The following is a 16075-nucleotide window of genomic DNA, read 5'->3' as shown; positions in this document are numbered from 1 at the left end:
TAGACCACATAGCTAGACAATGAGATCACTTAAAAGTAGTAATGACTTACTAATTGTAAAATTGGTTAGAATTAAAACCTGAAGTCACAGTGGTCCCCCAGGGCTGAAGTTAAAAACACCGCTTTAAATATTGAAGTTTTATTGCCAATGCAAAGAGAAACCAAGCAAAACTTACACATTCCGAAAAAAAAATGAACAGGGCATGCTTTGTAGAATCAGAAGGCCTATGCACATAATTTTAAAATCATTAAAATGCCAAGTGTATCAAATATTCTGTGAAGCTGCATTTAACATACCTGGACAGCAGATGTCAGTGTAGAGATACTCCAAAAAGGACAGGAACGTGTCTGTGGAGATGGCATTTATGGACACCTCGCAGCTACTTGCTTCTGCATAGTGACCACTGAACATTGCAGCCATGACTTTACAGCGAGCTGACAAAACAGCACGGTGAGCTGGAATTGAGACGCCTGTTGAAATAAAACATGCTAAGGGAATGGACAATGCCAAAACTCTTGTTTAAAAGATACAGTAATAATATGGCTTTGTTTATGATGGTTTCAAAAAATAATCAGACTGGTTTCTAATGATTGCTTGTTCTTCAGAGGAGCTGTTCATATCTCTCTGCAGGTCACTGTTTACTTAATAAAACCATAGAGGGAAGAAATATAACACTTTAACCACCGAATGAGTTATTAGCCATGTGACCAGACTATTCTTTAGTAACTGCTGAATATTCTTAAGAGGAAAAAAATGCAAGGGTGGAAACATAATGAAATTAATGTTAAAGTTGTTCAACCACAAAATCACTTGAAGGAGATGAAATAAGATGACCACAGTGATGGCATAAAAGAGATGAGCTTTGTATAAAGTATAAAACTACAGTAAATACGTAGATAAATAAGTGGAGAAGGAAAAAAAAAAAAGAAAACAATATTCTGAGCTATAGCCAATAACAAAACATAAGCACTTAGTAAATAAAACAATAGAAAATGTTACAGAAGGAACAGAACAGTATTTCAAGATACGCATCAGAATTATTGCCAGGCCAGTATGAAGTGTTCAGATGGAGATTAGAATAGACTGACCACCTGGATCCAAATTCTATTGCAATACAAACAATAACGGACCTAAGACGTAACTGAAACCAAGACGTAGCTCTGCATTTCTAGTAAAGTGTAAGTCAAAAATGCAAATTTAAGGACCTGCGTATTTAAAATGAAGAAGGATATGACTGCACTACAACCACGGTTTTGTGACTCCAAATCCAAATCATATTATGTGTTATCATGTACTGTTAAATTCTGCTCTGTATTTGTAATATTTTTATTTTACTATTATACTGTATTGAGGATTACTTGTGTTTTGTTCTGTGTATTGTATTATATTGACCCCCTTCTTTCTGTCACCCACTGCACACCCAACCTACCTGGAAAAGGGTCTCTCTTTGAACTGCCTCTCCCAAGGTTTCTTCCATTTCTTTCCCTATTAGGGTTTTTTTTGGGAGTTTTTCCTTGTCTTCTTACAGAGTCAAGGCTGGGGGGCTGTCAAAAGGCAGGGCCTATTAAATCCCATTGTGGCACTTCTTGTGTGATTTTGGGCTATACAGAAATGAATTGTATTGTAAGTATTGTATTGTATTGATAAAATCTGATGAAAAAACTTCAACCAAAGCATAGCAATTATTTCTTTTTATTGTTCACTGTTGAATTAATGTTTTCCATTTAATTTAATGGATGACCTTATCCTTACTTATCTCTATAAAGCCTGTTTACCTTCTATAAAAGAAAGTTTCCATATTATTTGTGAATCAAATTAGGAGTGTCGTATATTCATAAGTTGTGGTGCCACAGTGCTTAACCATGCCTCCTTAGTTCACATTTTATATTAGAAGTCCCATCGTTCCTAAAGCCGTTATCTGTCCTATGCTTATCGGTCCTGTACTGCATTATTTCCTTTTTTTTAGTTATCCTTTTTGTGAAACCAAACGCTATAGGCTGTATAGTATGACAATCAAATGTTGTGGATGACAATGACTTGCAATAACGAACCAATGATACAATACTATTAGACATATACTGTATAAACGAAAAACCAGTATGTGTGTGTGTGTGTGTGTGTGTATGGAGCAGACTGCACTGCTCATGCTCCATGGGAGTTGGTGTGAATTCTATGGAAGATACAGAAGCTGGCTGCCCCGATCAATTTGTGCCACAGCTGCACTCGACTGCACATCTATCTCATACAAAATAGACCTGTCCTGGCCCACTTGGCTGATGTCTCTGTAAGTTGAAGTTCCCTCTGTAAGGGAATCTTCAGGTTGCTTTTTGTCCCAAAGACCACACACAGCTAGTAATTTCAAAATTATGTTTTAATTCACCCCGATCATATAAGTTAAAGAAAAATTTTAGAATAAACAAAAACCTAAAATTAAAAAAATAGATGAGTAGCAATCTATTATTGTATCTCTTCCTAATTTACCAAATACAAATGTAATTCTTGAGTTTGTAAGGTTACCTAGTTACTTGGTAATCATTCAACAGCAAAATTATGGTTTTTAATTAAGATCACATTGAGAACCAAAAACACGAAAATAAAAGGGAAAAAAGACCCTCTTGTAGCTAGAGGTTTACTTCAACAAATGCATGTTTAAAACTGTATAACTATCCATTTTAACCATCAATTCTATGAAAATAATAAAGAGCCTCTCTAGTCAAAATATTCAAACATCTGGTATGCAGTAGGTATTGCATTATTGCATTTACCTTGGACCTTAAAAACAACGTCATGGAACACAGGAGAATTGAAGAAGTATCCCAGCCAGGAAGTGGCATTAGTTGTTCTCATCATTGCTGTTTGTTCAGTTTTTTGTTGCTAGAATTAAAAAAATAAAAAAGATTATACATACCCTTTGCTCTAAATGTCAATGCAATTTTAAGTAAATTATATAAATGTTATATTAGGTGTACTTAATTACTTTACATGAGTATCAACAAATAAGGTTTGTGTGTGTACTCCATCCATCTTTATGTCGACTTTATGCAGATGATGACAGGACGGTACCTGAACCGATTCTGAAAGCATCATTATTTATATTTTTATTCGCAGGTTTTCTTTAAAAAAAAAAAAAGAAAGTTTCTTCCATACAGTGTTGATGAATGCATTTTAACTATTTCAATTACCGAAGCCTAGGTGATGTTTCCGAAAAATATCCACATCAACCTCATTGTCTGCACTGCTTTAGCGACAACACAAAGGACCTGATACACCACCATTTCATGTAATCCCTTAGTTGTCTTCTTTAATATTGGTTTGACAGTAAGCCTATCAGTGACTACAGATCCACCATAGCAGAATCCTGGGTCAACTGTAGCCCTAAATGCCTGCTAGTGCAACTCTTGGTTTTCAACAAACATTCACGGATAAATATTGATAACTTCGACTAATTTTAGATTAATTATTTGTTTTGATGTTTTGATGATTAAACAAAAGTAAAGGTGCAATACCAAAACCACACTATGCCAAGAAGGAGGTTGGGAGCATGTGCACCAATCGCACAATGAACCTCCTGGATTGGGACCTGAATGCAGAGTGTGACACCTCAGCAACACACTGGAATAGTGTGAGTTTTTTTTTTTCTTTTTACGGTGGCTGGCATGCCAATCCTGCAATCATCCCCCAAGTTTTCCCTGTAAGCTGGAAGACCTGCCCAGGACAAAGGAATTGCAGGTTAAGGGCCTTGCTCAAGGGCCCAATGGAGTAGAGTCTTTTTTGGCGTTTACGGGATTCGAACTAGCAACTTTCTGATTGCCAGCGCAAATACAGTACCTAGCCTCAGAGCCACCACTCAAAGATTATAAAATATACTGTATAATACTGGTCACTGCACACTGAAATACTTACTTTTGCTTTGATTTTTGATTTACTGAAATTTTAATGGTCATCCTTTGCAGATTTCTTGATTTAAGCAAAACACAGTGGCCACATTATCAATTTAATTTGCTTTTTATTAGACTGTTCAGCACAAACTTCCAAGGTTCCCTGTTGTCTGGGACTGGCTTATTTTTTCTGCTTTTTCTGTGCTTCTTTTGTATTATTGAGTTGCTCATTTAATGCTGTATTGTTATCTTGTTAGTCAAGTATAGCATTTATGGGTGGTGCATACTATTAATGGTGCTCTATAAAATATGAATCGATTGGTTAATTGTTACAAATCTACGCTAATCATGTTTCAGTATACCAAGACAAGACGTCCCTCTGTCTGCCCTGGGTAGTAAAAATCAGACCGATTATCAACTGTTAAATTTCTTCATGGCAAACACAATTTGCAAAGTTGAAACTGTTGCAGCTAAACACAAAGACCCGGCTGCCTACTCAGACTTAATGCTTTCTTAATTTGATAGCCATTTCATTTTTTTTTAATGTGTCCTTTTACTCTTCTCTTTTATTTTGTTTAAATGTTTATCTTAATTGATTTTATTGTGCAGCAATATTGGTTGTCTTTTAAATATGCTATATACGAGGTGTGGCAGAAAAGTAATGAGACTGGCAACACTGCAAGCGATCTGGCAACGCTGCGCTGTTGTCCTTGATAGAGCACGTGTATCAGTACCCTCCCATAGCTCAGTGCGAGTTTCAACTCCTTCCATTAACTACGTGATTTCTGTGACTGCTATTAGCGAAGTTGTGTTTTTGGTTGTGCGTCACGCAAAATGGAACAGCGGAATTTGGAGCAACGTTGTGCCATTAAATTTTGTGTTAAGCTTGGAGAATTGGCAAGTGTGACGTTTGAAAAGTTAAAACAGGCCTATGGGGAACATTCTTTATCCCGAGCTCAAGTTTTTCGCTGGCACAAATCATTTTTGGAAGGCAGAAAACACGTTGAAGATGAACATCGTTCAGGGAGGCCTTCAACTTCGAAAACCAATGAAAACATTGAACGTGTGAACACTCTTGTGAGATCAGACTGTCGTTTAACATTAAGAATGTTGAGTGAACAATTAAATTTGAACAGATTTACCGTTCATCAAATTTTGACAGAACATTTGCACATGCGAAAGGTCTGTGCCAAAATGGTGCCGAAAAACCTCACAATTGAGCAGAAGGACATTCGAAAAAACAACTGTCTTGATCTTCTTGACAGAATCGCTAATGAGCAAGATTTCTTTAGTCGTATGATCACAGGTGATGAATGATGGATTTTTGAATACGATCCTGAGACAAAGAGGCAAAGTCAGGAGTGGCACACTGCAAAATCTCCTCGACCAAAGAAAGCTCGAATGAGCAAATCGAAGATCAAATCAATGCTGATTTGTTTTTTTTGACAAAAGGGGAATTGTCCACAAAGAATTTGTTCCTCCAGGACAAACTGTCAACCAAGTTTTTTATAAAGACGTCCTTGAAAGGCTCAGAAAAAGGGTCATTCGCGTGAGACCAGACATTACAGACAAATGGATGCTCCATCATGACAACGCCCCATGTCACACTGCCCTCTCCATAACAGAATTTTGACCTCAAAGGCATTCCTGTGGTTTCCCAGCCCCTTATTCACCTGACCTCAGTCCGTGTGACTTTTTCCTTTTCCTAAACTGAAAAATGTCCTCAAAGGATGTCATTTCAGGACTTTAGAAAACATCCAAAAGAGTGTAACGGACATGCTGAAGACCATACCGGTTGAAGACTTCCAGCGCTACTACTGAACAGTGGGAACAACGTCTTTGAAGGGGATAACATTGATGTTTGAAAAAAATAAAAACTTTGGTAAATAAAAAAATCAGTCTCATTACTTTTCTGCCACACCTCGTAAATAAATATGACTTGACTTCATATGATTTTTGTTTTCATACCCATAATATGTGATAGTTCAGTCTTTTAAAGGACATTTATTTGCAGCAAGCAGTATAATAAATGCTTTAATATTAAATTGCCGTTCCAATAAAATAGTATAATATATGTTTCAATATTAAAATGAAGTTCCAGCAAAATATTATAATAAATGCTCTAATATTAAAATGCAACTCATTCGGAAAACCAAATACTGTACCTGCTCAATGCCAAGGAGAAGGCAAACTTTCTCCAAAAGGTCTTTCACATCCTTTGCATCTACTAGTTTTTCCCTGACAGCATTCTGAAACATGTGCCACTTGGTGTTACCTGTCACACAATACAACAGACATTATTACCGTACATGGAAGCAAAACAAACAAGCCCTAGCTACCACACTTTCATCAAAAGAATACTCTCTGAAGGAGAAAGGACTATAATTAATATAAAAAAATACATGTCAATGCAACACAATCTTTCAGCGTCTATAAATAACCTGACCTGGCAGTGTCTATGCTATTCCACAAAAACAACTATTTTCCACAAATGTGAGTATTACTACTGTTAGTATTGTTTACCTGAATTGGTGTCATTATATCCTTTGGGTTTATAATACATTCAGACACATTAGTGCCATGGTAACACACTGTTAAGAATTAGTTAACTAGCAAAATAAGTATTATTTTTACATTGCTACATCACTGCATCACTTATCCAAACCTAAATAATGTAATTATTAGGTCATGGTGGGCCACCACTTTTCCCAGCAGCATCAGGCATAATGCAGGTACCACCTCTGGACAGGATGCTGGCCTATCACTAGGAGCACTCGTGCATACATCTGCACTCATCCACAATTTATAGTTATCATCTAACTGAATATGATGATGGAGTGATTGTTGAGGCTGCCTCATTGATCCAGATGGCTGTGTTTAAGTCTTGACCTGGTCATTGTCGCTGTGTAGCTTTTTTCCTGTGAATTAAACATTTAAGTTCATATTTATATACAGTATTGTACAGTACATGTACAATGGAATTCTTACTTGCATGTCTCCCACAGAAATACAGCATTATAATACAAACAACCATGAAAACAAACACAGACAGTAAAGACAACATACACAGCAAAGACACATGCAGTTGTCAGTTATGAGTGGTTGCTATGTAGGGCACTGTCTTGTGGATAAGAACTGTCCCTGAATCTAACGGTTCAATGGTAATGGTTGTTTACAGCTTTCTGGAATAAAGGAAAAAGAAAATTAGCTGTGCAGGATCACAGAGCTCTTCGATAATACTGCTAGCCTTTCTGTTGAAAAAGGTGTTATTTCTGTTCTGAACAGATGGCAGCTGTGTGTCAGTTATATTTAGACTGAACTCACAACCTTCTGTAGTGTTTGGCAGTCCAGAGGTGAACAGACCCCGTGCCAGGATGTTATGAAAGTAGTGAGGATAAATTTGACTGTAGAATTTGGTGAACACAGATGGAGACATTGATGATTTTGCTCATATGGCCGAGGCAGCTGCACAGTAGTCTTGTATTGTGCCCTCTCTCTATAAAATTGAAAACTACTGATCCTATTCGATGCAGATGGAATTGTGTGATTTCTTTCTTTGTTTTTTTATTTTACTGAGCACATTTGGCAAACTAAACGTTGCAAGGTCAAGAATTGGTACTTACTAGAAATGAAGAACTGATGCTCAGAAAAAAAGAATTAATGTAACCCTTCTGTGTCTACAGCTTACAAAGCTGGCAATATCTCTCTATTATAGAAAACAAAAATCCTGGGACGAGACGAGACTTTTTAGCCTGGGACGAGATGTGACTTTCTCAGAGGGACATTTTCACATCCCGTGAGACGAGACTATGTGCCAAGAGATTTAACCAAGCCCAGGGGCGGAAATAAATGTCAAAGAGTAGATGACAAAGTAGAACATTGTAAAGAGGTTCAAAAACGTTGGCACAAACTCATGCGGAGCAGGTTAGAGATAATGAAAGTACTGAAATTCGAAAGTCTCCAAAAAATGACAGTAAAGATCGCATTAGTGCAAACAAGCAGAAATTATTACTCTGTGAAATATTACTCGGTCGGAGACTTGTGGATCGTCTAATTCATGTTGCCATCAGGGAAAAGTAGTGTTTCTTCCCAATGAAGAGGCATATCTGCGAGAATTAAAAGATTTGTTGTTTTGTGAAAGTGAAATCCACATATGCAAGCGGCAGAGACCCGAAGTGGCTAGCGCGTAGTGCAGGACAGGGGATTGGCAAGCGAAGAGAGCAAAGGGAAAAGCCTCCTAGTGATTTTAAATACAATTAAAATATTCTCTGCAAAACTGAAAAATGTAATTAGACAAATAGGGATGCATTTTGATTGCCTTGCATTAAGACAGTACTGGACAGGAAACTGAAGAAGAAGCTAGACTCTCACTTAAGCATTGACTAAACATTTGATCCAGCTGGTTTCCTTGATCGATTTTGTGCCCTATCCCATTATCAATATCATCTGTCCATTCTGAAACCTAGTAGAACATAGTTTCTTTAAGTTCTCCAGTAAAACATAGTTTCTTAAACTTTGGCTAACAGGCTGCTGGCTTTTAGGTCACACAGGGCCATGACTCACTGTTGTATTTAGTGGTAAAGAGTCATGTTCTTTTTGCCATGGATCCCCATAGGCAGTTTAAGTAGTCAACACTGCTCTGCTTTGACTGGCCAGCTTTAACTCTCAGCAGCAATTCTCCAAGTGGGGACCAAGATCTGATGATTGTCATGGACTGAGTCTTGGAGGCGATATGAAGAGTACAATTAGAAATAAAAAGTTGAAGGAATGCTGCAATAAAGGCACAAAGGGTGGAAATTACCCCAGTCACAAGCTGGGTGCCAATTCCTGACAGAGAAACCTCACATACATCCACAGTCACTCATATGTGGTCAATTTAAAGCTGGCAGGTAACCTAATAAGCACATTCTTTGTATGTAGGAGGAACACTGGGCTGCCTAGAGCCTGGGAGTTGAACACCCCATTCAATAATGGAGATAGTGTATTTGAGATTATATTCTCTGGGTGACTATAGCTTGCTGATTGCCTCATATACACACACTCTTAAATGTAGTGATAATCACTGGCATAGCACAAAATACATGGGCCTTCTCCACAACAGCAGATTATGGTCCCTTAGCCTGAAAAAATAATTTACAGCAGAACTCCAACTTAATGTTTACATATTTAGTGTTTTTAGTGTTGCATTTAAAGTTTTTGGATGTTTTTGTCGACGAAAAAGCTCTTGTCTGAACAACTGTAAGTCATTTAAAGCTAAGCTCACATTGTAGCTAAAAGTGGCTCTATTCTGATTTTTGACTGCTTAAATGAAGTTAGCAAATGATCCAAATCTGATATGAGTGTGTACAGTGTGAAGGATGGCCACCCATTTATCCCGGCCAATACCCCAAAGCCGCCAGGTGGAGCCCTCCTTGCAGCATGGAGGTCCCCAGAAGACCAGCAGGGCATCATGGACAATGGAGTTTTTATGCAAAGCCCTGCTGGTTGCCGTGGGGGCCACAGGAGGGAGCTGCAGGGAGGACCGAGGGCTTTTTCGTGCCCTGTGACCCGGAGGTTCGTTAAAGGAAGAGCGACGGACTTCCGGGTTGAAGAAAAGAACTTTTACCTGACCCGGAAGGGGTTGAGGATCACATGGACTGGGGATTGAGAACACTTCCGGGTCAGGGATTATAAAAGGACTGTGGGAGCTCCCAGACGGCAAGCTGAGCTGGGTGGAAGGGTGGCAACACGTCTGGGAGCTGGAGGATTGATTTATTGTGTATTATTGGTTATTTAATGAGTATTGTGGAGGAGAGTGTGCTTTGTACACTGTGGCGACAAAATAAAGTCAACTTGAGGACTTTTACCTGGTCTCTGGAGTCGTGGCAGGGGTTCAAGGGAGCGAGAGCGCCCCCTATCGTTCACAACAGATACTTTATATATTTTGAATGTGCCCGCATGAGTAAAATAAATGAAGATAATTTTGCCAGACAGATGTCACCTAACAGACAAATGCTTGTTGCTGCACTGCTTCACATCGGTTCACTGCCAGATGTCTGAGAATTCATCAGCTCAGGATAACAAGGAAGAGAAACAGTAAACAGAACATTACAAACACTCTTCTGAGTGCAGTTATCACTGCCGCCAGATCTGTGTTTTGAAATGCATGGATAGATCGGAAGACAGGACTCATGAGAACACAATGTGGAGGGTTTGGATGCAAAACAGTTGTTGAAGAAGTAGTGTAAATCTTTTATGAAAAGATTGCATGTCATTTTTTTGCTTACCACACTACTATTAAAATATTAGATCTGCACTACATAGGAGTGAAAAAATAAGAATTGAGCTATAGTGCGAACAAAGCCCTATTTAGTTTACTGAACTCAAACTTTAATTAAGCTTCAGGCTTTAGTGATTTAATGACAGCACAGTTACTACCAAAAAAACTGTGTGATTCTTTAAAAGAAATAGCAGTTAGAAAAAACAAAAAGGATAATAATCTACTATATAATAAAATACTCATTGACCAGATAATATTTACCCTCTTAAGAAGGTTAACGAGTACATACGTATGTAAATCCTTGACACGTATTTTTAAGAAGTCACTGGACACTGGGGAAATTCTGAAGGGCTGGAAAATGGCAAATATTATCCTGTTATAAAAAAAGGGCGACAGGGCAGATCTAAGCAACTATAGACCAGTAGGCTTTAATTAATGGAAGGAACTATTAAGGGTAATATTGCGCAACATATGGTAAGAACAGGCAGTTTATAAAAATGTCAGTATGGGCTCAGAAGAGGGAGGTTGTGTTTTACTAACATGGAAAGCATTTAATAAGATGCCACATGAGAAGCTGGGCATCAAACTAAAAGAAGTAGGAGTTCAGGGAGATGTTTGAAGATAGCATTAAATCCTGTCTGCTTTCCTGAAAATTATTCAACTAAACTGTTTTTTAGAAACCAAGTTAAATTAAAACTGTGCTATGCATGGCTAGTTTTTCGCAATAAGCTGAGAGACTGCAGTGACATTAACATAATGATTAAACACTTTGAGATGCTTTAATTTATGTATTTCTGTTTAAATACTTTATACAGTGGATATAAAAAGTCTAAACACTCCTGTTAATATGGCATGTTTCCATGATTTAAAAAACTAGGGGGCTTTGCCCCCTGCTCGCTTCACATTTGTTTGCGCTAATGCGATCTTTACTATAATTTTTTTGAGTCTTTTGAATTTTCATACTTCCATTATTTCTAACCTGCTCCGCATGTGTATCGCGCCAACGTTTTTGAATTCTTTACAACGTTCTACTTTGTTATCTACTCTTTGTCTTTTTCCAGCCCCGGGTGTGGTTAAATCTCTTGGCACAAAGTCTAGTCTCACGGAACATGAGTGTCTTTCTGAGAAGATCACGTCTCGTCTCTCTGAACAGGTCTTGTCTCGTTCCCAGTTTTTTTATATAATAGGGAGAAATTGAACCAAGATAATTCATGTCAGAGCTTTTCCCAACTTTATTGTGAAATTGCAACCTGTAAAAAGGTGAAAATAAATCAAAAGTCATTTAGGGGAAGCAATGAAACATAAAAACTGAGCAACAAAAATGTAGTTGCACAAGTATGCACACCCAACTAGATAATTAAGGATGTGACTGTGTTCAGAATCGACCAATCAAATTCATTCTCATGTCAAATAGTAGTTAGTATACAACTGTCCTCAATTAAAGTGACTCTGATTGCCTCCAAATCAGCTGTTTCTGTAGATTATCCTGACATCATCTTGGTTTTTTATCCTACTGAATAAGCCATGGTCCACAAAGAACTTTCAAAACATGAATGAGATCTCATAGTTGAGAGGTATCAATTGGGAAAAGGACATGAAAAAATATCCAAAGCATTAGATATGAAATCCTGTATCCGAACAGTTTCAGCACCCGGGTCCTCTCCGAAAACATATCTAAAGTAATTCGTTTTTCTTGACTATCTATCTCTGCTCTTAACCCCTTCCGAAATGATACTGTTGTGCCAGGACATGATAAGTGTTTAATAGAATCTTCCGTTAAAGTGCACAACATTAATACTGTAATAAGCAATCTCAATGCACGTAGAAAATCTAGGAAATACGGCATAAACTCCAATAATCTAATTAAAATCACTATTTTAGAGGAACAATGTATTAAAACTATAAAAACAGATCACAGATTAAACAAAAAATATACACAGAGCGGCGCTAATAAAAATAATTTAGTTCCTATTCCAAATATCAATAACGCATATAGTACTCATCTCTGCACCTCGAAACATTAAATATGGCACTATTAAATGTTAGAGCTTTAACTAACAAAACGTTTTTTATCAACGATCTTATTAGTGATAAAAAAATAGATTTTATTGCACTAAGTGAAACGTGGCTTAGCTCAGACGGCGCGGCTGTTTTAATCGAATCTGCGCCTCCGGATTACAGTTTTACTCGTGCAGACCGCCAGGGAAAAAGGGGCGGATTGGCAAACATTTACTCGAGCGATTAAAATGTAAAGATGTCAGTTTTGGTAAGTTCAAGTTTTGAGTATCTCGCTGTTGTTATCCATGGAGATTCTCAAGTTCTAGTATTATCCGTGTATAGACCTCCAAATATTCAATGCGTCTTTTTGAGGAATTCTCTGACTTAATGTCAATTTTAATTACTAACTATGACACACTCCTAATAGTTGGCGACTTTAATTTTATATAGATAATCAGTGTGATCTAAAAGTAAAAGAATTTATGAACCTCCTGGATTCTTTTGATTTGAGACAACTCATAAATCAGCCTACACATAAAGCAGGTCATACGTTAGACTTAGTGATTACTAAAGGACTGAAAGTTGATATAAAACAGATCATTGATATTGGTCTATCAGACCATTTTCTTCTACTTTTAATATAGAAATAATGATAAAAAACACTCATGAGAAGCATATTGTTAAAAAACGCTTCTTTGACTCAGCAGCAGCTTTAAAACTTACAAACATTCTAAGCAATCAGTCCGTTTATAGTGCCAACTATAATAGCGAGGATAATGTAAATAGTAAGGTGGAAAGATTTAATACTAAAGTGAGAGCTGCTGTTGACATAGTTGCACCTGAAAAGACAGTGAAAAATCTTCTAGCATTGTTATACCATGGAAGACCCAAAGAGTGTCTGATTTAAAGAGAACATGCCTAGAGCTGAGCGTAAATGGAGGAAGACTAAACTACTATCCACTGAAATATTAAAAGTTAAAATAACAGAATACAATAACACTGTCCGTCTTGAGAGGCGCTGCTATTTCTCTAAGATTATAAATAACAATGCTAGTAATCCCAGAGTCTTATTTTCTATGATTGATCGCCTACTAAACCCAGGTAACTCAAAGGAATGCCTCCTAAGTACTTCCAGTAAAACCTGTGAGGCTGTCGCTGTATTTTTCAATCAAAAATTAATGATATTAGAAATAACATAGTATATCTCCCCAACACTAAGGATCCTCCTAAACCCCAGCATCCTGTTATAAACAAATTAAACTCTTTCACTAGGATAGATTTACCTGATTTACAAAAATATCTCAATTAAAACCCTCCACCTGGTCCTTGACCCAATACCAACAAGGTTTTTCAAAGAAGTATCAGGCGCTAATTGATAATGTTCTTGACATAGTAAATTCGTCATTAGATACGGGGGTCTTCCCAGACTGTCTTAAGACTGCTGTAGTTAAACCCCTACTTAAGAAACATAATCTTGACCCTCGGCTCTTGAAAATTTTAGACCCATCTCTAACCTGCCTTTCTTAAGTAAAGTTCTAGAGAAGGCAGTCATTATGCAGTTAAATGACCACCTAAATAAACATGCTATTCTTGATAAATTTCAGTCGGGTTTTAGAACAAATCACAGCACAGAAACTGCACTCGTTAAAGTAGTAAATGATTTGCGGTAAATGCAGACAGAGGCCATTTATCTGTTCTCATCCTCTTAGATCTGAGTGCTGCATTTGACACCATTGATCACAACATTCTTAGAAATCGCCTTAGTCAATGGGTGGGCCTCTCTGGCAGTGTCTTAAATTGGTTTGAATCCTACCTGACAGGGAGAAAATTTTTGTTAGTTGTGGTAATTACAACTCAAGACACATGATATCCATATGGTGTTCCACAAGGCTCTATCCTGGGTCCGCTGTTATTCTCAATCTACATGCTTCCGTTAGGTCAGATTATCTCAGGGCACAACGTGAGCTACCACAGCTATGCTGATGACACACAGCTGTACTTATCAATAGCACCTGATGACCCGATTCTATTGATTCACTAACACAATGTCTGACTAGTATCTCAGAATGGATGAATAGTAACTTTCTCAAGTTAAATAAAGAGAAAACTGAAATCTTAGTGATTGGCAATAATGGATACAATGAGGCTATTAGAAATAAACTGGATACATTAGGATTAAAAGTCAAGACGGAGGTAAAAAGCTTAGGGGTAATTGTTGACTGTAATCTGAATTTTAAATCACATATTAATCAGATCACTAGGACAGCATTTTTTCACTTAAGAAACATAAGTAAAGTTAGACCTCTTATATCACTGAAAGATGCTGAGAAATTAGTTCACGCTTGTTTTCAGTCGACTAGATTACTGTAACGCACTCCTCTCAGGACTACCCAAAAAAGACATAAATCGTTTGCAACTAGTGCAGAATGCAGCTGCTAGAATCCTAACTAGGAAAAGAAAATCCGAACACATTTCTCCAGTTTTGATGTCACTACACTGGTTACCTGTGTCATTCAGGATTGACTTTAAAATTCTGCTTATGGTTTATAAAGCCTTAAATAATCTCGCCCCATCTTATATATCGGAATGTCTGACACCTTATATTCCAAATCGTAACCTCAGATCCTCAAATGAGTGTCTCCTTAGAATTCCAAGAACAAAACTTAAAAGAAGTGGTGAGGCGGCCTTCTGCTGCTATGCACCTAAAATCTGGAATAGCCTGCCAATAGGAATTCGCCAGGCTGATACAGTAGAGCACTTTAAAACACTGCTGAAAACACATTACTTTAACATGGCCTTTTTATAACTTCACTTTAACTTAATACTGATACTCTGTATGTTCAATTCATTATAATAACTATTCATGGTGGCTCTAAAATCCGTACTGACCCCTACTCTCTTCTGTTTCTTTTCCGTTTCTTTGTGGTGGTGGCTGCACCACCTCCACCTACTCAAAGCTTCATGATGCTCCAACAATGGATGGATCAAAAGCCAGAAGTCCACGTGACCATTATCATCAAGTCCTACCGTGAGAACCCTAAATCCAAGGAGGACTGTTTCATTTCAGTTTCAGGGGACTCAGTCAAATGGTCTGGAATCCCTACAGATTTTATTTTTTTTCTCCAGCCGTCTGGAGTTTTTTGTTGTTTCTGTCCCCCTGGCCATTGGACCTTACTCTTATTCTATGTTAATTAATGTTGACTTATTTTATTTTCTTACTGTCTTATTTTTCTGTTCTTCATTATGTAAAGCACTTTGAGCTACTTTTTGTATTAAAATATGCTATATAAATAAATATGGCACAACTGTGCCATTATCAAGAACAGGAGGTCCTCTCAAAATTGATGAGAATACAAGGAGAAAACTGGTCATGGATGCTGCCAAGAGGCCTATGACAACATTAAAGGAGCTGCAGGACTTCCTGGCAAGTACATGTGAGAACCACCTACCATATCCTTCATGTCTGGGCTATGGGATAGGATAGCAAGGAAGAAATCTTTTCACATTAAGAAAAATATATCGGCCCAGTTAGAGATGTTTTGAAAATTGTTTTATGGTCTAATGAAACAAAGGTTGAACCATTTGGCCATAATTTCAAAAGGTTTGTTTGGGACAAAAACAACACAACACATCTCCAAAAGAACACTATACCCACAGTGAAGCACCATTGTTTAGGGCTACTCTTCATCTTGAACAAAGCTTTTAGTCAAGGTGCAATCATGAAACAAACTGACTTTGACACAAAATCTTTAGGCATTTATTAGGAAGCAGAAGGAATTAAGTGGAATTTCACCTTTCAGCACAACAATGTCTGAAATCAACAAAGAAATGTCTTCACCAAAAGAAGATTAATGTTCTAGAATGGCCCAGCCAGAGCCCAAACCTAAATTCCATTGACATGATTTATATTGGTTTCATTTTTTTATATCACAAAAACACG

General features: G+C 37.4%; 1 protein-coding gene across 2 annotated transcripts in view; it reads right to left on the bottom strand.

Moving 5' to 3' along the window:
- The window catches only part of rhobtb3 (Rho related BTB domain containing 3), a 154287-nt gene that overhangs the window by 60780 nt on the left and 77432 nt on the right, over positions 1-16075 (bottom strand). For both annotated transcript variants that reach the window (XM_039759374.1, XM_039759375.1), the window contains exons 7-9: positions 6044-6153; positions 2766-2874; positions 297-470 (exon numbers count right to left, since the gene is read on the bottom strand). In XM_039759374.1, the coding sequence (XP_039615308.1) occupies positions 297-470; positions 2766-2874; positions 6044-6153 (393 nt within the window). The remainder of the gene's footprint in view (positions 1-296; positions 471-2765; positions 2875-6043; positions 6154-16075) is intronic.

The sequence above is a fragment of the Polypterus senegalus genome, chromosome 7 (assembly GCF_016835505.1).
Source record: "Polypterus senegalus isolate Bchr_013 chromosome 7, ASM1683550v1, whole genome shotgun sequence".
NCBI lineage: Eukaryota > Metazoa > Chordata > Cladistia > Polypteriformes > Polypteridae > Polypterus > Polypterus senegalus.
Note: the sequence above shows the minus strand (reverse complement) of the source record. Positions and strands in the feature narration are given on the sequence as shown.